Here is a 22,470-nt window from a genome sequence, read left to right as displayed (position 1 = left end):
GTTATTTTATAAACAAGCTGATCGGACATTGTTCTTTTCATTGTCTTGTATGCGCTGTTGCCAAATCACGAACTCCGAACAAAGCGATTTAAATTTTAAAACCCCATATTTGAAAGATGATTTTGAATAGTTTCCGCGGTGAATTTGAAAAAATCATGAATGAAACTCATAATTATTCAGTTTTAACTTGCATATTCCTTGGACTGAAGTTTGATCATGAAACGTTAGGGAAGCCTTATGTGAATGCTTAATCGATAAAAAGTGAAACGGACTAGACTATTTCTAAGACTAACTACAATATACCCTTGCCGGTCCTTCTTCACGGCTATACAGGGTGTTTCATGAGTCGTTGGCCATAGCCTAATGGTGAATGCAGGTCATCCGGGCCTTTTAGAAAACTTGCTTGTTTTGTATACTAAGGCTATTAGTTTCGGAGATACGGGGTGATTCATGAATATTGGCCGAAATTTGGGATAGCCATAACTTTGGACTGCAAGGTCCGATTTCTATCAAATTTTATGGGTTTGTTCACTTCAGAAAGCTCTTCCAAAAGGTTCATGAAATATCAATATTTTCAGGGCAGTACTCAGAATATCATAATTTTTCATTCAAGTCCCAAAATCTATATTTTATACATCCCTTACAGAAATTTCGTTATTGCCATGAAAAACTACATAGTTTATTCTAAGGAATTCAATTTTCACTTTGCATGGCACACTTGTCACAAGGGAATAGGAACCGGACGAAATCATATTTTATATCATTTTTTCGAAATCCGGTCCTGTTTTTATTCCGTCGGTGATAATATTCATTGTCCTTTGCCGAGATTCTGAATTATTTTAAATTATGTTCAATTCTTCTTCATTTCGAACTCTCAGCACATACTGAGTGTTCGTAAAAAAGTGTCTCGACCGAAGACAATGAATAAAGGAATAAAAACAGGACCGCATTTCGATTAAATGACATAAAACATGAATTCGTCCGGTTCCTTCATTTTTGTTTTATGAAAGGAAATAAAAAGATTAAGGTTTTTCGGAACAGTAAGGCCTGCCGCAGACATGCAACTTTTCAGTTTTGCAACTGTTTAGTTGCAGAATTGAGCACAATGAATTTATATGGGGCCGCGCAGACATGCAACTGAAAAGTTGCAGCGATTGCGTATGTGTGCGCCCTCGAACCGCTTGCAATCAAACTGTTGCGCAACTGAAAAGTTGCATGTCTGCGGCAGGCCTAAATTTTAATAGTTCTGTGTGTTATGAAGCAAATACATTTACGGATTACATTTTCCAAGAGGGTTTACATCATTTGTATCTAAATTCAATATGTAATTTCAAAGGAATTCACAGCTCGACTTTGTATACTTTTAAAAACTCTTTTACGAACACTCAGTATGTGCAGAGAGTTTGAAATATTATCATCCGAGGAATAAAAGCAGGACCGCATTTCGAAAAAATGACATAAAATATGAATTCGTCCGGTTCCTATTCAATTGTGACAAGTGTGCCATGCAAAGTGAAAATTTAATTTCTTTAGAATAAACTATGTAGTTTTTCATGGCAATAATGAAATTTCTGTAAGGGATGTAAAAAATATAGATTTCGGGGCTTGAATGAAAAATCATGATATTCTGCCCTGAAAATATTGATATTTCATGAACTGTTTGGAAGAGCTTTCTGAAATGAATAAATCCATAAAATTTGATCCAAATCGGACATTGCACTACAGAGTTATGGCTATCGTAAATTTAGGTCAATATTCATGAATCACCCCGTATCTCCGAAACTAATAGCCTTAGGATACAAAATAAGCGAGTTTTCTGAAAGGCCTGGATGAGCTGCCTTCACCATTGGGCTATGGCCAACGACTCATGAAACACCCTGTATATGTACCTATTTTAACATATTCATTATTTGACAAAAATTTGTATTTAATGTACAGGGTATTCCTGGGACACCCTATACAGGGTGTTCCTGAATTGAACGTACAAACGAAAAGGGGAGATTCCTTAAGTGAGTTTGAGAAAAAAAAGTCCCATAAACATGGGGTCGCAAGCGTTTCGTTTTCGAGATACAGAGTGTTGAAGTTTAAATTTTTTTTCTCGAAATCGGTATCAGATACGACAAAACTACAAGAGACCGAAAAGTTTAGTATAAGAACAAAGCTTCTTTATACATTTTTTCAAATTAACAGTCGCTCACCAAAAAAAGTTCTGCAGAAGAACAGGTTCCAGAAAAAATATCACCCTGTAGATCTTCTATCGAAATTGCCATGTCACTTGGTGAGAACTCTAAAATGTAATATATATGCCAAATTTCAGTTGAATATCTTGTGAAGTGTAGATACTATGAGAAAAAAACTTGAAAAAAATTCAAACTTTCTGTATCCCGAAAACGAAACGTTTGCGACCCCATGTTTATGCACTTTTTTTTCTTAAGGAATCTCCCCTTTTCGTTTGTACGTTCAATTTAGGAACACCCTGTATATAATTTTCAAAAATTCGAGAGAAATTGTAGAACATTTTTGGATAATATATTATTTTTGGATAATATATTATCCAGCTGGTTTGTTCAATTGTATAAGGGATCAGCACATTCCAATTCAGAACAGATGCTGAATTCACATTTATCAGATAAATTCAAGATCATCGATGACTTCTTTCTCTTAAGCCTAGTCTACTACTTGATCTTTACTCGTTAGATTTTAATATATGGACCTTTGGAATCGAGAACGAAAAATGATATAGGTGATCCTTCCCAAACACTTTGTACCGCAAGAATCTAGTTTCTAGTTCAACTAGTATGGGATTTCGAATTTTGTGTTATATTATATCATATATTCAAATATGTATACCTCTACAAATTTCAAGGTCTGTTATATTTATTGCTCGTGCTCGCTTTCCATGGTTGATTATTGGGAATAATTTACAAAAAATACACTACTGTATCAACAAGAAGTCGAGTAAAATCATGGGAATTTGGCACAAATTATATAAACTGGAAATATTAGAAATAATGTACCAATAACCGAAACGACCTGTTACTATAGCAAGTCTTGTGTCTTGTTTTTTACAATTTCTGTAGGTATAACAAATCACCAGTATATTGTATGAGCTCGGAATAACTCGATTGGTGACATACGACTTATTGTTAAGGTGATTGACTACGGTAGGTTCGGTATGCTACATTAAACACAAATAATTCATGAGAAGTCGTTCCAGAAAATGAGTAATTTTCATTTTCGACATTTTGCTTTATAGTAGCTATAACAGGGAATAAAAACTTTTTCCTTGCTGGAAATATTAAAACCCAACTCTTGAGAATGTAAAAGTAATAAGGTACTTTCGAATCGTCCGGTAAGCTAAAAGGGGTCTACTATATGGGCAACTCTTTATTTGCAGAAATTTTTGGAAACGCTCTTCGAAGGTCAATTTTAAATGACCAAAAATAGCGTTATCTACTTGTGAAAATTTTATCGAAAGCTGTTCACCAATATTTTTTTGCTATCATCTCAAGAATTTAATGTTTGTTTAGAAAATTGCTACTTTTATGAATAGGAAATATTAAAAGTACGATTTTTAATTTCTGAAAAATAATGCATTGGATATTTCTTTTTCATGAGATATTGCATCTGAGGCACAACCAAGAAGATATACAGGGTCAGTCTTTGACTCGTACAAATTTTTCAACAGTAGATTCTTGAGGTCAGAAGAAACTTTTTTTTCCTATACTATTTTTTCCGAATCGGCTCGGTTTAAAAGATACAGGCTCTTGAGAAACGTAATAAATGAATTTCATAATATGGTTTTTAATTTATTTGATGAATCTTTTTCGAACACAAGATATCACCCAACAAGGGTGGTCCTACAGAGCCCATAACGAATTCGATTTTAAATTTTTCATATGAAAAAGCTAAGAAAAAACAATATTAAAATGAAATGAAAAGGACAGAAAAAATATGGGACTGCAAATGCTACCTAGAGATACCTGCAGGGTCTTATTTGAAGTCTTAATTTCAAATTTCAATTACAACCCCACCCAGAAAATCAGTCTAGGACCGCCCTTGTCACCCACGTCTTCCAGTTTTCTCATTATGAACATTACGTTCATGAACTAAGTTGGACGCTATCTAATAAATATTTGTACGTTTTGTAAAAAAAGTATTCTTCATTTTTGTCATATAATGCGCCGTTTTCGAGGCATTTGATGATCAAAAATTGAAAAGTATCTGTGAAATTTGAAAAATTGGGTACTTTGGCTGAATACAACTCTGTTGAAAGATCCACAGATGTGTAGTGTCACAGATTGAGCTAGTAATTCTAAAGGTAATTTTGTTTTTCCTGGGATGGCACAGTTCATTATGAAAATTTAAAATGACTATATCTTTTAATCAGGGCCGAATCTGAAAAAATGGTAAAGGAAAAAAGTGTTTCTTTTGACCTCAACAATCTGCTGTTGTATTATTTGTAGTATTTGTACTACTCAAAGACTCACTCTGTATATAAAGGGTGTTTCAAATTACGGTTTTTTTTTTGAATAAATAAAACACATAATTTGCAATCGTTTTCAAAAACTTTTTACTGGTAATTGAAGTATCAGTTATGACATTTATGTACGAAAAATAATATCTGCCAAATGACCTCTTCTTGCAGCTCTACAGTCGTCTACTCTTTTGTTTAAATTTTCAATGAAATTTTGACATAACTAAGGCTCTAACTCACTGATGACACGAAAAAATTCATTCTTTAGTTCAGGAAGCGATTGTGGATTATTCTTATGGACCTGGCTTCCCACATAACTCCCAAAGAAAATAGTACAACGGTGTCAAATCACATGATCTTTGTGGTCAATTGACATCAGCGTTTCTGAAGATTATTCGTCCAGGAAATTATTGCTTCCATAAATCAATGGGGTATTTTCCTAAATTTCAAAATATATGTCATTGAAATCCTTATAACTCAAATATATCGAAATATATTTTTTTAGAATTTTAACATATTGCGTTTTGTCTGTATTCACTTACGAAAATTCTGATTTCAGAAGTGCTCTCTTATGAACATTCTACGTCATTTTCACAATCCGGCAACGCCCGTCGAATCAATAAAGGTCATGAAAGTTTTATGATCATCATAGACTTAATAAATATCAAGTTTGGTGATCACATTTGACAAGAAAAACAAACAGTGCATAGAAATATCAAACAATGACACAAAATGTCATCGTTTTTAAGAATATATAGACACAGATTACAGAAACAATTTTTTGAAATGTGTGGATTTATACTAAGATCGAAAAATACACTCCGTCGCCTCTCTCTACTCCTTTTGTTCTTTTTATCGAGTTTAGTGGGAAAGATTCGATTAAAAGAACGATAGGAGTAGAGAGAGGCAATGGAGAGTATTTTTCGAACTTAAGTATAGAATTCTATATCTTCTTGATCAGTTCCACTGTTGTCTAATTAACAAAAATTACTAGACTTTAGTAAAGGCATTCTACGTCACAAGCTTTTACATAATCGAAGTTTCGAAGGGTATATTTCTGAAATTTCTTAATTTTGAAGCGAATCTTTTACGTGTTGGATAACTAATGGAAAGGGGTTTCCATAAATAATTTAAAATTCGATTTTGGAGTTTTAGGAAACTTGCCCATTGCGTCATTTGCAAAGTGAGGCCATCCTGTTGAAACCAAATGTCCTCTTTATCAATATTAATTAATTCAGGCCACAGAAATTCGATCACCACCGAACCAGTCCCTTGAAATTTTTTAATAATTCGACCAACACTGCTTTCAGATGGACGATTATGTGAGCCATAAAATTCACCTAATTTTCTGAAAACACTTCTCACAGAACGCTGATTTTCATGAAATAATTTAACAATTTGAACCACTTATTGTATCGTGTACGAAGTCATTTTTAAAAATGTCGTACATCACTTTTCAAATGTCAAAATATCCAGACGATTTCGGTGCGCCATCTATATTTTATTTATTCTTAAAAAAAACCGCGCAATTTGAAATACCCTTTAGCAAAGAAGGCGAAATAGGAGATGGGAAATACTCCTTTTTTGCCATCTACGTCGCACTACCGCGCATTGGCGTAGCTCACATAAAAGTAAGTGTTGCCGAGCAATAAATTTAAATAATTTCATTCTTTTTCACCGAAGCTATTATCTACAGGATGGGCTTCTGAAAACAAAATACATAGTCGGAATGAACTCATTTTTAAGAAATTCTTCGAATTTAACGACTAAAGCCAGGTTTCGCACAGTCAGATTCATTTGAATGCTGGTATTTTTTGAAGTAGGCTATGTTAGGAACTTTCATTCTAACTTTTTTCACTTATCAAGCACTATGAAAAACATGCAGTAATAATTACACTAGAATGATATATCAAAAGTATGTTCTTTATTTGCGGTAAATGTAACAAAATCTTAAAAAGGATAATTAGAAATTTAACGAAATAAATCCACATTTACGAACTTTAACAGAATCAAAGTTCAGGAAGTATCAAAACAATTTTCTCCGTAGTGGAAGCATTAACCCTAAACGGACTCGATTAAATACAGTAATAGATAATGACTGATATCTCAGTTTAAAACTATCACAAAAATTTTCTTAACAACAGGAAACTAATACTACAATTAGTTTTCAAAATGTTGGTCTCCTACCTCCATACATTTATCAGTTCTTCTACGAACTCCATCTAATGTAGCTTTTCTTATTTGTTCAGGTAATAATCCCCTTAATGGATCCCTCACCCTAAATTCAAGCTCTTCCTGGATGTTATTTTTGTAGAACTCGGATTTTATAGTACCCCATAAATAACAGCCTATTTCAAAAGATACAAGCATTCAAATGAATCTGACTGTGCTTCACTGCGAAATTCGAATTTTATTCAATAACGGAGAAACTACTGATTTTAAAGGCATGAAATGTTTCGGAGACCCTAACTAGTTTTTGACGAGCAATCGATTGGAATTACAAAATTAGCCATTTGAATAATGAAAAAAAATTGTTTTATTGAGGCTCACTTTGAAGCCCTGTTTCAGACACCCTGTATAGTATTTCTTCATAAGTTATACAAGCTATACAAAAAAACAGTATCAGCGTACTTTCTCTTGTTCCACTTTCGCAAAAAGAAATTCTTACAATGAGGGACTTTGAAGGTATGAACAGTAATTTGTGACAATATTTTTTGAAAAAATCTGATGATCAGGCTATAATTCAAAAATCGCTTGAGTGGTTGCGCATATCATACATCAAATCAGTGCAGAATTGAACGAAAAATTCGAATATGTATAAATATACAGTGTGTTGCATTTGACATAACGAAGTTACATTCGTATCCGGTAAAACCGGAAGTAGATTCTGCTTGAAAATATTTTACAATTCAAGTTCATGTACTCTAAAACTAAAATCCAAAATCTGTATAACAATTCCATCCTCGAATACGTCTAATGAAACGCTTAAAAAAATCACTCTGTATACTCGAGAGAGTCTATTCGGTTTCAATAAAAATAGCGCCTTTTCTTGCCACAGAAATTTGCTCGTGTCAAAATATTTGTCTTGTTTTATTAACTGATTTGAAGCCCCGGCATGCCCGGTATGCCGGCCCTGCACACGCTTTTGATTCAGCATTAATCCTACACTGCTCCGGAATTCATGTTATTGTCTGAAATAGGTCAGACTTGATGGGATTGGAACTGATGGAATGAAAACGTTTCTGCTTTTGTTTTTCTCTTTTTTTAACATTGATTATTTGTGGTTTGTCCATGAGGAACTTGAAGGATATGTAAAAGAAATCGTTAAAGGGATAAGAATGCATATTGGAATTATACTTCACACTCAAAAAATATGAAATCTGAGATAACATCACAATGCACAACATTTGGAAAACATCACAGTTTAGAGTCATACAAATTCCTGAAAGTAAGAAAAAGGGACTGATCCGGGGTGATTAGGTTTTACTTTTCTTTATTAAGCAGAAGCAAACTTTTCTTGCATTACCTCATAGTATCTCATAGGCTTTACATTGCCCTTAATAAATTTCTTGATGCAGCTAGCCGCGTTATTATTGGCCTTAGTGTGATTTAAAACCTTTTGGTTGCATCTTCCATTAGTTAGTCTGCGATTTTCCTCTGTTCTCTCTCAGTCTCCTAATTCTCTTTGACTTTGAGTTTCTTTCATTTCCTTTTGTTTCTCTCTCTACTTGTGATTGCTGCTCAATCTTCTTCAGTCACGGCCTGATTTCCGGCTCCTGTAAGCCTCTTCAATGCGCTACTCTTGCATATACTCTTCATACTTTTGAAAAGCTCTTTGGCCATTTACAAAAGGACCTGATCTTGGTCATTAGATCTTGTCGACCATCGTTCTTTTTGAAAAGACGCTTCTCAATGTAAGTTTTATTTGGGTGCAGTTGGTGATTTCTCATCGAGAAGCTTCTCTCAACATCGTTGGTACCACATGACCTCAGCAGAGTCGGGGTCTGAAGCTGGAACTTCTGAAGACGCTGCTGGCGTCGCCACTAATTCTTTAGGAAGCCTTCGTCAATATCCAAGTCAAGGTGCACTATCTTGTAAATAGACCGAAGCTTTTTTTTCCTCTAAATTTTCGATTTGAGTGATATATGAGGATATATTGAGAAATTTTTAGCCTACTAGGTATAGAACCAAACAAAATTTTAATGTCGAATATTTTATTACTCAACATATTCTCCTTTTAATTGGATACATTAATTACAGCGAGCCTGCAACGTCCGTAGACCTTAAAAAAAATGTTTCTTCTTTCTCTGCAAACCAGACCTCCACAGCTTTTATTACCTCCTCGTTGCTCGTTGGAAGAAAATATTTACGATCTTTCAAACTTTTTTTCAGTTGAGGAAAGAGATGATAGTCGGATGGATCCAAACTCGGATCCAAATATGGTGAATAAGGAGGGTGTAGTAATTTAAACCCTAAATCAATTTTTGCATGGCAACATGTGATTTGTGTGCAGGGGCGTTGTCCTGCAGAAACAAAACACCTTTGAATAGCTTTCCGCGTCTTTCCTCTTTAACTTTTTTCCGTAGAGTGGTAAGTATTGTCGAATAGTAACCTCCGGTTATTGTTCCACCCTTATCCAAAAAATCAATCCTGTATGGCAATCCCAAAAAAACTGAAGCAAGAACTTTTCCAGCAGATTTTTGGACACCAAACTTCTTAGGTCTTGGAGAACCAGAGTGTCGCCATTCCATCGATTGTTGCTTTGTTTCTGGATCGTAGAAATGTACCCAAAGTCTCATCCAAAGTAACTATTCGGTTTAAGAAGTCTACATCGCTTCTACCCTTGCACGCTTTTGGTCAACATTCAAACATTTGGGGATCCATTTTGCAGCAATTTTTCTCATGTCCAAATTGATGTGAACTATATAGTTCACTATGTACTGACACAGAAACTGGCCTTCCCGACCGGTCATCATCTTTAATGGAAAATTTACCTCTTTTGAAGCTTGCAGTCCAATTTTTCACGGTCGCATACGGAGGACATTGATCACCAAGGGTATTAAGCATAATCTTCGTAAATCTGCTTACCTCTTAACTTGATGATTGCTTGATACACCAATTTTTCGATTTTCACAATTTCGGTGGACATATTCTTTCTTTTAATTTATTGCGTAACTCTGGTTTACTTTTTTGACCTCAAACTTCACACTGACACTTCTAATGAGTTATTGTTCGTTGCTATGGTAACGCAATATTTTTTTTATGCATGGAACTGGTCTAGGCCAAGTAGACATCAATACATCGTCGATGAGAGAATATTTTTTGTGAGATACGTTTACCATTATTTTATTGAAGGTTAGCCCTTACAGTACTAAGTCCCTTTCGCAAGTTTACCATAGGAGGCAGGTCAAATTACACATTTGGCTCCTCATCTAACCGACATCCCACTCTAACCATTTCTCAGCTTTGAAAAGTCACAATAGCGACCAAATTTTGAAAATAGAAAGGCCAATAGGGGCAACCGTAAATGAGTCTTACGTTATGTTCCCCGTGAAAGAAGACGCGAAAAGACATTTTTCTATAACAGTGATAGAAAAGAAATCGAATATTTAATCCGGATCACAAAAAATCTCACCCAACGTTCCTATCAGTGGATATCCCTGAATCAGCATCTACGTCCTGTTCGCCGTTCCATTCGTAGCTTTCAGCATCGGAAAGTGAAGAAAATTGACTTTTGGCCTCGTCTAACCTTCTTTGGGGACTATAGGATGGACTCTGCGTATCGCCGGTCAATGTTTTGTCGCATCCTGGGGTGATTATTGGGGACATCTTATGTATACCGTCCGTCTAGAGTTGAGTCTGTAACAGTATGACAGGTATCCGATGAATTAACGGTATTGATCGTTATTTATCAGCAGGAAAAAAACGTCACAACGTCAATTACGCATTTGCCGAAGGAAAAAATACTGAAGTAGAAGATGTATCAGAACACACGCATCACTTGAATTCTTCGAAAATGAATATGTACTATGTACAGGGTGGGCAAAATTGGTGATACCTGAATTACAACTTTTTCAACCCAACGTCTTTTTTCGAGAAACTAATAATGTCATCAACTGCATTACTCTACCTTCTTTTGTTTTCGTTTCTGTTCGAGCTAGCATGTTGAAATGAAAACTTTATACAGACACTATTTTGATAGCAATCCAGTGGCGTACTATGATTTTTTCCAACAGGTATATTTGCTGAGCTATAACATAAAGATGTACTTTTTTCTTATGAAAATAGTAGTTTAAAATGACTTAGAAAGACTGACACATCTTTATGTCATAGCTCAGCAAATAAACCTGTAGGAAAAAATCATAGTACGCCACTGGATTGCTATCAAAAAAGTGTCTGTATAATGTCTTCATTTCAACATCCTAGCACAAACAGGAACGGAGATAATGACCAAAGTTGAAATCACCCAAATTTAAATTTTGGTCTATAACTCAAAAACAAATGAAGATAGATGAATGCAGTTGATGGCATTATTAGTTTCTCGAAAAAAGACGACAGTAATGTGCCATGCATTTTCCTCCATCTCATTGGGTTAAAAAGTTGTAGTTCAGGTATCACCAATTTTGCCCACCCTGTACATACCAGGTGTTTCACGTGAAAACGTACAAATGAAAACCGTGATTAGAGGGAAGGGCTGAGTTCAAAACACTTCATATGTGTGTGTCTTAGGTACTCCGTTTCCGATATACAGAGGGTTTTATGAAATTTCTCGAATTTTCAGCTATAACTCCTGATATTTTTGATCGATTCGACTGAAATTTCATTATCAGGTTGGAGTTCAATGAAACAAAAGATTAAAATTTGACAAAACTCAGGACCGGACACATTGTGTCTATATTCAAATTCTCATGAAAAACACCCTGCATGTAGTTTTTAATCATAATTTAAACATTTTCGTTATCCGCATGTATAATTGTCTCGAAATAAATGAATCATTGGGTTGCCCCTCCTGTGGATCATGTTTTATAAATAATTGTTTTGTGATCAGGCGCCTCTGAGGAATAGAGGCTTCATAAAAATAGATTTGAAATTCTAAGATGCAACTTTTTTAGGTTTTCACTCACAATCTATGGAACAAAATCAATTAAAAAGTTTCAGAAAATCAAGAATCCTCCGAGAATGAATTTCAATCGATATCATTACTGCTCGTTGTATTATCTTACATTTATTACGAATTTCATTTATTCGATCTAATAATTGTTTCATTTTCAGGATATCTGTTTCATAGAGCTTGGTCTTCAAATAACCCCAAAGAAAGAAATGGAGGGATTTGAACTTAGCTCAATGCCCTCTATCTCGCCCTCTATTCACGGTTTTCGTTTGTCAGTTTACTCGTGGTTTACACCCGGTATATGGATTTATGACAACTATGGCTACAAGGTATTTCAGGAGTGTAAACGGACAAACAAAATCTGCGAATAGAGGACATCGAGCTTAGTTCAAAACAAACCCATTTAGTTATCTACTTTAGGTATCTCGTTTCCAATATACAGTTTTGCTCGGAGTTTTGTCTGGAATTACTCACAAGCCCTGTAAGATGGTACGCTGTTGTTGTGCAAAATTCACTAACTTTTCCACAAATCTTGTCTTTTTCTGCGTATTTTCCCATTCGAACGCCTCATATTATAACATAAAAAAATTTCAACATCACTTTCACTTCTTTCATACAAAAATTCTTCTTGACTGGTTTGCAAACCAAACTCGTCAAAATTATGGAACAAATTAATTTTCTTAGAAGAAAAATGATTGACAACAAAACCCTGAGGCAGGTCAATTTTTGTTTCACTTTTACCAAATTTTTATGCATTTTTTGAAGAATTTTTGTTGCACCTTGTGCCATCCCCATCGACCCTCCAAATTTTTTGAACAGGGAAAGTGGGTCATGTGGTACTATTTTGGCAAGGTCTTTGTATCTTCTTTACAGGCGTGCAGAAATTATCAAGAAAAAAATTTTTTTTTATTAGTAAGTTCAAAGAGGTTTTTTATCTGTGCACTTTGTCATGGCTCATTTACTTTGAGACGATGGTACCTGATTAAATTTGTCACCGAATGAAAGTCGACCATTATAGTTTTATTCATGCACAACTTTCAACCCCTTTCAACCCCCTCACGTGAAAAATTAGAATGTGTGAAACACTACGCTCCAGTTATGGTCTTAAGTAGGTATTCAGTGACAAACTTCATCAGGTACCATCGTCTCAATGTAAATGAGCCATAAAAAGGGCTTACAAGGGCTTACTTTGAACTAATTTTTCAAAAAAAAAAAATGTTTTTCATGAAAATTTCTACACGCCTGTGAAGAAGATACGAAGACCTTGCCAAAAAAGTACCACATGGCCCACTTTCCCTATTCAAAAAATTTAGAGGGTAGATAGGGATGGCACAGGGTGCAACAAAAATCCTTCAAAAATGCATAAAAATTTGATGAAAGTGAAACAAAAATTGACCTGTTTCGGGATTTTCTTGCCAAATATTTTCCTTCTGAGAAAATGAATTTGTTCCATAATTTTGACGCGCATAGTATATGCAATAATTAACCCCCTCTGGCATGTTTTCAGCGATATTTACGCAGCTGAGTAAGAATTGTATAAGATTAAGATCTTCCGGCACTAGACGAACGGCAACTTATTTCATGACCAAAAAATTTTTTGAAACGGTACGAATTGATTAGGGGTATACAAAAATTCCAGCGACTCTTCCTTTCAGACTTTCATGACAGACACGGTGGTATCTATTCACCCTTATAGCCTGATGCGCTCGCTGATGCGTTACCACACAAGAAATTCTATTTCAGTGCAAAATTTGAGACAGATTCGATGTTTTTGTCCATTGTGAAAATCGCAAAACACTGTTCTATTAAATCCTAAGAAAAATTATATAGGGTGAGTGTTTGACAGGTACAAATTTTTTAACAGTTGATTCTAGAGATCAAAAGAAACACTTTTTTCCTACACCATTTTTTCCGAATCGGACCTGATAAAAAGTCATTTTAAGTTTTCATTATGAGCTGTGCCACCCAGAGTAACTATCTAAATCTGGGACTACACAAAGTTGATCTTTTAAAAAGAGTTGCATTCTGTCAAAATACTCAATTTTTCGAATTTCACAGATATTTTTTATTTTCGAAACTCAAATTACTCGAAAACGGCGCATTATTCGAGAAAATATGAGGAATACTTTTATTTTACGAAACGATCTTGTGTTCGAAAAAGATTTATCAAGTAAATGAAAAACTATATTCCAAAATTCATTTCATTCAATAAAACCGTTACTAAAAGTAAAATTTTTTTATGGTTTGAACAGCCTGCATTTTTTTAACCGAGCGCATTCGGAGAAAATGATAAAGGAAAAAAGTGTACCCCAAGAATCTACTGTTAAAATATTTGTACGAGTCAAAGACTCACCCTGTATATTATATTCCATAACCCATATCATCCGCAGAGAAATTATTTTACCCGCACTTGAAGGATTGCGAGGTCAGGAATCCCACTTTCTAATCAATGATTTTCTCTTTCGAAAACTAATACATATTCCTTTTGAGATTTAGAATTTCACTACCAACGAAACCACTATACAAAAATTGAGGTGAATAATTTTGCCCGCAGATGAATTGAAGATCGGTTTTCGAATGTAACGACACTATCTTGTGTAATGTACTTAGATGTAAAGAAAAGGAATAGAGAGTGGTCATTGGCTATGTGATAAAGTGTAGGTAATTTATTGTGATTTTTTTAGACTTTTCGAATATCTCTCATTGGAAATTTTTGAAATTTCCAAACAGTTCTGCAGTGTAATGAACGTTCAAATCTCTTATCGCTCAACGGCTCAACCGATGTATAACAACGATGGATACTTTGTTCATCTATACAGGGTGTTTACTAACGATGTGACAAAAATGCAGGAGGTGTTTCTTGGTTGAAAAACATTGTGGAAAAAATGTGGAGTCTAATGTGCACCCCTTCTGAAATATGAAGTGTCAAGTTTCAAAAGCAGGAATATCAGCTATTTCATCTCGTAAGAGTTGCATATTTGACCCAACTTTTTTTCAGGAAATTTCGGGAAATATGTTTTCCAACAAAGAATTATCTTATTTTTGCCGCTTATTTAGTAAACGACCAGTATAAAGTATACCAATTTCAGGTTGTGCGTTCGAAATTTTGCCCATAATACTTAATACTTGCAGAGAGAAAAATTAAAGGGAAATTTGGCGCGTTTTTTTGTTATAATCAGATCGTTGATCAAAAGCTTTCATAAATAGGCAACCAATTATACCGGTTCACTCTCCTTTCAACCTCGACTAGAGATGTATACATATTAATTATTTCATTCAGTTTTATGGGAACGTAGTTTAATTTTGTGAACTGTTGATTTTTCAAGAAGTACAAGTATTCTGCTATTTGCAATTTGAAATGAATTTTCTTCTAATAAATAAGTAATACATACCTATAACTGAAATTCTACTGGATTATGCCAAAAATTTTGAATAATATTAGCAACTTTTTGAGAGAACTCTTTAAGAAAAACAGCGTTTATATGTAGGATCACCAGAATTATTGTATATATCTATAAACTAAAATTATTGTACTTTCACATATTTTGTCTAGCTGAATCGAATATATATATATTTATAATTCATAAGACGTCAAGACATAAATATAAATTTCATTTCCAAATATTATTTTTTTATTTCTAGCTCCCAGTTGATTCTTGCTAAATATTATTATTCGAAAAAATTATTCCTTACCAATAAAAATTTCTAAAATAAAGCCTGATTTGGTGTAACGAAAGTACTTTAAATTTATTTTCATCTCACTTTCTGTTCACACTGAATGAACAACGAAATACTTCAATGCCTACTCACCTGCTGGAATGAGATAAACACAGGTAAGATTCCTAAGAAAAAATGTTAAAATCCACACTAACTAGAAGCAAAACTTAAGAGCACCAAAAACTATCACAGATAAATGAGACACTGTTTATTATTGGATCAACAACACTTAAAACTAAAATAGTCTCAAAAATCAAAACATAAAAACACCAAATCAGGTGCATAGATCCAACTGACACCTGACAAGCAAGGAAATCTATTCATTCGGGAGACTTCGGACGTACGAAGAATGAATAGAATGTTCACGGTTCTGCGCTCGATTCGATGCTGCCAGAGCAAGCCAAATTTCTCTACATTCCGCGAAATACACTATCCAACCAACGAAATGTACTCAAGGAAACGCAAAGGCAACAAATAAATATGGAATTAATTAATGCATAGTGTTTTTTTGAATAGTAGCTGAGTGTAAGTTCTTCAAAAAACTTTTACCAATATACAGATTGTCCCACAGGAAGTGCCCATTAGAAGTTTATGGAGAAATAATAATTCGATCTCTTCCAAATTTTGTATGACTTTGTACTGATTTATGTCAGTTAGAACTTCATTTCTCAAATATTTTCAAATACCATTGACTTCCCGTTGTACCGGAAATGGCACCAAATTTCGCATTTAAAATGTAACATCCTGTATATTATGACATTTTCGGATGTATCCTTGAATTCCACATTCATTTTATATACATTTCCCTAGAGCTATCTTGAGCCGTTTCGAGTTATTCACTGTTTTTAAAAAAAAATCCAAATGGAGGCTTGTAGACAATTGAGGATTTCATGAAAGCGCAACGCACAATCTCAGATCTATTTTTTGAGCTTTGTTACAATAAATATATTCTACTTTGTATGTAGAGAACATTGCTTTTTGATATACAGGAAGATCAAATGAGAGTCTCAAAGTTGGAATACAAAAATAGGCCAAAAATCAATTTTTTCAAATGGAAATAATAAATGTTTCACTTGCATATCAATTTGTAAGAAAAAATATCTGGAAAATGAAGCATTTTGGATATAGGGAACCCTTAAAAGACTCCATTTATATTTTTCTTACAAATTGATATATGTATCTATATATATAACATAAGTGAAAAAAATTGTGTTCCCATTTGAAAAAAAAAATCAATTTTTGGCTTTTTTTTATTCCAACTTTCAGACTCTCATTTGATCTTCCTGTATATCAACAAGTTATGTTGTCTACATAAGGACGTGAAATATCTTTTTGGTAACAAAGCTCAAAAAACAGATCTGCGAGATTGTACGTTGCGCTTGTATGAAACCCTTAGTCTTCTACAAGCTTCCATTTGGGTTTTTTTTTTTAAACAACGAATAACTCGAAAACGGCTCCAGATGGCGATAGTAAAATGTACAGGATGGGCAAAATTGGTGATACCTGAACTACAACTTTTTAACCCAACAAGATAGAGGAAAATGTCGTCTTTTTTCGAGGAACTAATTATGCCATCAACTGCATTCCTCTATCTTCTTTTGTTTTCGAGTTATAGGCCAAAATTGAAATTTGGGCGATTTCAACATTGATCATTATCTCCGTTCCTGTTTGAGCTAGGATGTTGAAATGAAAACATTACACAGACACTTTTTTATAGCAATCCAGTGGCGTACTATGATTTTTTTCCAATAGGTTTATTTGCTGAGCTCTAACATAAAGTTGTGTTTATTTTTCTTATGAAAACAGAAGACTTAGAAAGAATGGCCATTTTTTTACCGTTTCAGAAATATATCATACATCGCCCTCATTCTATCTAAGTCATGTTAATCTACTGTTTTCGTAAGAAAAAATATATGTTCATGTTATAGCTCAGCAAGTATACCTGTTGGAAAAAATCGTAGTACTCCACTGGATTGCTATCAAAAAGTGTCTCCATAATGTTTTCATTTCAACATCCTAGCTCAAACAGAAACGGAGATAATGACCAAAGTTGAAATTTTAATTTTGACCAATAACTCGAAAACAAAAGAAGATAGAGTAATGCAGTTGATGGCATTATTAGTTTCTCGAAAAAAGACGACCGTAATGTGCCATGCATTTTTCTTTTATCTCGTTGGGTTGAAAAAGTTGTAATTAAGGTATCACCAATTTTGCCCACCCTATACATAAAATGAATGTGGAATTTAAAGAAAATGTCATAATATACTTACAGGGTGCTCCATTTGAAATAAGAAATTTGATGCCGTTTCTGGTACAACGGAAGTCATTGGTATTTGAAAATATTTCAGAAATGAAGTTCCAACTGATTTACATCTTCATACAAAATTTGGAAGAGATTGAATTATATTTTCTCCAATAACTTTTAATGGGCACTATACCCTGTATCGCAAGACACAGCAGCTCACATTTTCCCATGCATTGGATCAGAGAGCCTCCGTTAAGTTTTTGGGAGTCCATTTGGAATCTGGACTAGGCTGGAGGACCAACATTGATGCACTGGTAGCAAAACTGTCAGTGGCTGTGTATTCCATTCGACGGGTGAAAATGTGCACAACATATGAAATGGCCAGGCTAACTTATTTTGCCAACTTCCATAGTGTGGCCTCCTACGCCATTCTTTTTTGGGGTAGTTCATCGGAAGCGCAAAGAGTGCTTTTACTCCAGAAGAGGGCTATAAGGGCTCTTTTCGGCCTTGGACCCAGAGACAGTTGTAGAGAGGCATTCAGGGCTGGGGGCATCTTGACTGTCCCAAGTATTTTCATATCATCCACACTGAAGTATGTGCATGCTAATATCAGAAACTTCCCGAGGAATATGCAGAGGCATCCATATGGAACAAGAAATAGAACAGCCTTAGAAATACCCTTTCATCGTCTAACATCATCACAGCAATTTGTTGATTACTGGGGAGCCGTTTTGTACAATTCGATACCGGATACTATAAAACGGTTAAATGCTACGAGATTCGACAGGGAGATAAAGAGGGCTCTGTTGAAGACTACTGTATATAGCTTGAAAGAATTTTTGGACCGGCCTTCATTCTTTTTTACATGAATAAATGGATCAACAATGTTTTGTTAGTTTTATGTGTAATTGTGGTACTAGTCCTTTACAAATTAACTTACATATTTTTTGAATACTATTGTATTTGATTTTTTTTTCTTTGACGCTTCCTGTATCTTGATACTGAGAATTATTAAATTATTATTGGTAAGTAATAATTTCTCATGTCAGTCACGATTTTTGAGTTCCTGATGATGTTCAAAATGATAAAATGATTATGCAAACCATTGGGAATACTTATGCCACAGAATTTATGAAAGTAAAGCTAGTATAAGTGCTTCAAATCTGTAGTTGAAAGGGAGAGCCAGCCGTGTGAAAGAATTTTTGGTAGATTAAAAATCAATCTCCATAATTCCTTTAAATGTACATGCATGTATATACATATTATGAAATTGAAGAGCAATATACTACAATACTAACTACCATGATAATACGCTAGGATAATATTAGATTATTAATGGGAAAAAATAGATTTTTGAAAACTCGACCGAAAACAAACGAAAAATTAACTCTTGTTTCGCATAACAATAACTAGCTTCAATAATGAGAAAATGATGGGCAGTTTTCTGAACCTGAATAAAAAGCAGTGGGGTTTCCTAACCTTCGTTTCGCCCTGAAGACGTACCAGGGTTTTTCTACATTTTTCCTCCCTCCCCCTTCACCCCCGGCTATTGACCCAAACTGAAATTAACGAAGAAAAATTGAAAGAAAAATGTCGTGGAAAACATGTTCTCAACTCATGAATGAAGTGCCTTTCCCGCATGTTTCTTCGCTTCGAGTCGTTCGGTCGCGTGCGAGAAAGTATCAGTTCCCGCACTTGTTGGGAAAATAACTATTTCTGACCATAAAAAGTTGAAAAGGAAGATAAATAAATAAAACCCAATTTTAATCTTTTTTTTTTCAAATATTTGTGAAAGTAATACCTAATGAAAAAAATATACTCTCTTCCACAGTTTTTTTTGATTATGTTAGAAGTACCTACGAGATATTTGGACGGCTGCAGTAAAGAAACGGTGGCCAACCCCACCACGCAAACTGTCAGTTAACATGAATTAATTACACTATTCAACAAGGGTTCTCCCACCTAAGAGATTTATATTTTTTTTGTTAGGTATTCCTCACCTTATTACAAAAATAATAGTACTTACGTTTGTTTAGCTCCCGTTATCAAAATAAAAGACATGCGTGAATTGTCCATGTTCGCACTTCTGTACCCTACGATACTTTATAAAATAAACAAACTATTGAAACAAGTTCAGTTTCTGGCAGCATTGAATGACTTTGAAAAAGAAGCCTGGTTGTCCTTTGTAGAAGTGACCAAAAATTTTCTTGGCAATCACAAATCTCCGCACTATGTAAATATCGTCAAAACGATGTTACAGGCTCATCAAAAAATGGGATGCAACATGTCCCACCTAAGAGATTTATATTTTTTTTTGTTAGGTATTCCTCACCTTATTACAAAAATAATAGTACTTACGTTTGTTTAGCTCCCGTTATCAAAATAAATGACATGCGTGAATTGTCCATGTTCGCACTTCTGTACCCTACGATACTTTATAAAATAAACAAACTATTGAAACAAGTTCGGTTTCTGGCAGCATTGAATGACTTTGAAAAAGAAGCCTGGTTGTCCTTTGTAGAAGTGACCAAAAATTTTCTTGGCCATCACAAATCTCCGCAATATGTAAATATCGTCAAAACGATGTTACAGGCTCATCAAAAAATGGGATGCAACATGTCCTTAAAGCCCGTTTGCAACAGCCGGGAATTCTCTGGAGAATTCTCTACAAAATTCTCGCAAGAAAACGGCAGAGATTATTTTGTATGCAACTGAACAGAGAATTCTACCGAAAGTGCGTATGCAACGGTATATAATTCACGGCGCATGAATTTTCGAGCAAATTCTCTAGAGAATTCTCGGCTGTTGCAAACGGGCTTAAAAATACACTTTTTGCAACCACATATTAATTTCTTTCCACAAAATATGGGAGCCGTAAGTGACGAGCATGGAGAGCGATTCCATCAAGACATCGCGTCATTCGAAAAACGCTACCAAGGCAAAGGGGAACCCTCTATGCTTGATGATTATTGTTGGTCCATCGTTAGAGAAATACTGGAGTCGTCCTACAGCAGAAAAGACAAAAGATCTAAGCGATCGGAATCTTTTACACCATTGCAAATATTATAATGCATTGTTTTTGTTGAAAATCATGAATATAATTATTAAAAAACAACAAGAGCTAACTTCCACTTTTTATTTATCGTGCGTTTATACCTTGGCTACGAAGATTCAAAATATATATATTTTCCTTAGGTGGGAGAACAAAGCTATAATTTTGTCGATCAGTGTTATCAGAGACGAAGGACATATGCAGTATCTTAATCTGATACACTTTCGAGAGTGTACACCAGACGATTTTTTTTACATCCTTGAGAACCTGCAGACGCTTTCCCCACCGCTGAAAGTGCATACATCATAGAACCTTTTTTTTCTTTTTACCATCTAATCTTCAAAATCTACTAGATTTCCACGATGCTAGGGGCCACTTTTTTTACATCCACATAAAGATGATTTACAAGTGCAAAAAAGAATTTTAAGCAAATTCTCAGGAAATATACTTGTCTTTGGTAAAATGTGATCGTATATACATAATAATGCATATATTAATATATGAACTTCCTAACATGGTCCAAAAATTACTCCAATTTTTTGTTTTTTTTTGACGATTACTCGGTTAATTTTCGAGGTATGCAACCTATCTTTGGACCATTTTGTAGAGAATTTTTATAGCTATGAGCTCCTTTGAATAAGAATTTTTTAAAGCCTTTACTTTTCAGAATAATTTACTTAAAATGGATTGGATGAGCGAACTTTCAATGTAATATTCATAACACAGTTATTTTTGATGCTACAGAAATAGAAAAAAACGTTTCATATCGAATTGAAAATACTTAATTTTTGAATTCTTAATTACTAGGTTCTCGTATATGCCCTCGTTTTTGAGTATCTTTTTTGTGAAGTTCTGTAAATTTCTTCTCCCTTGATTTCAACTCTTTTTCCACACCAGGCACCAGATGGTATAAACTCCTGGATAACTTTGGCAATACTCAAGTGCTAAGAAGTTACTTGTTTTGAATATTCAGATTATCATAAGAATCCGTCAATATTTGCACAATTTATTTTTAGTAAGGCTAATTTTGAAGTACTTCGAGAAAGATCACATAAATTTGTTTCGAATTTGCATGTCTTCGTTTTCCTGCTATTAGACACGTTTATAACATTTAAATTTCTGTAGGTACTTACCTACTTTTGCGAATTCATACTCAACGTAGATGAGTCATATCTTGGTTCACATATTGTATTCACTATTTAGATAGTTCGTGAAAAACAAGTTTGTTTTGTTTATTAATAGGCTACAATTTTGTATATAACAAAGTTTTTCGATAAAACCTATAGTTTGAAGAATGATCACGCCTAAACGGGGAGGCAATGAAGGCCTCATTTGGCCTCATCAGAGCTCTGATGAGGCCAAATGAAGCCGAAACCATGGTCAGCATCTGCTTTTCTTCGGTGGAGCGTACTCCATTTGGGGCCTTGACGATGGCAAATTGGCTAGTTCAATTCAGATCGTAACACTTGTCGATATTCATATCGTCGGGTGGTATGCATCTGAATTTATCCTATAGTTTGAGTTATTCGTGAAAACCCGTTCAAAAAATCTCATGTTTTAACTATTGATTTAACGAAAATACTCTACCTATACTACATTTTTGTTCAAATTGAATCCCCCTAATCACTTTTGGGGGTTATTTTGACTTAAATCATCCAGTGATTTAGATTGTATATAAATGAATAAATAATAAAAAGCAACAATTTTTTTGGATGAACTTTATAAAAAAAGTACAAAAAATAATTTTCCGCAGAAATTTATTTTTTTCATGGATATATTTTTCCTGGGTTCTGAGGTATAAAGTGTACACTCCACTCCACTAGTTTTATCGCCATGTTATATCTCAAAGATGGGTGATGTGTCCTCAT

At 34.4% G+C, this 22,470-nt stretch overlaps 1 protein-coding gene across 4 annotated transcripts in view; it reads right to left on the bottom strand.

Annotated features, from left to right (window-relative positions):
• Positions 1-15,656, bottom strand: part of LOC123315398 (rab11 family-interacting protein 4) — a 38,437-nt gene extending 22,781 nt beyond the window's left edge. For 3 of the 4 annotated variants that reach the window (XM_044901072.1, XM_044901090.1, XM_044901098.1), the window contains exons 1-2: positions 15,399-15,655; positions 10,113-10,336 (exon numbers count right to left, since the gene is read on the bottom strand). In XM_044901072.1, the coding sequence (XP_044757007.1) occupies positions 10,113-10,306 (194 nt within the window). In that variant the 5' untranslated portion in view covers positions 10,307-10,336; positions 15,399-15,655. Of the gene's footprint in view, positions 1-10,112; positions 10,337-15,398 lie in introns of all 4 variants that reach the window. The other variant, XM_044901081.1, reaches the window with a different exon arrangement.
• Positions 15,657-22,470: the final 6,814 nt, after the last annotated feature.

Source organism: Coccinella septempunctata, chromosome 1, assembly GCF_907165205.1.
Source record: "Coccinella septempunctata chromosome 1, icCocSept1.1, whole genome shotgun sequence".
In the NCBI taxonomy this organism is placed as follows: domain Eukaryota; kingdom Metazoa; phylum Arthropoda; class Insecta; order Coleoptera; family Coccinellidae; genus Coccinella; species Coccinella septempunctata.
Note: the sequence above shows the minus strand (reverse complement) of the source record. Positions and strands in the feature narration are given on the sequence as shown.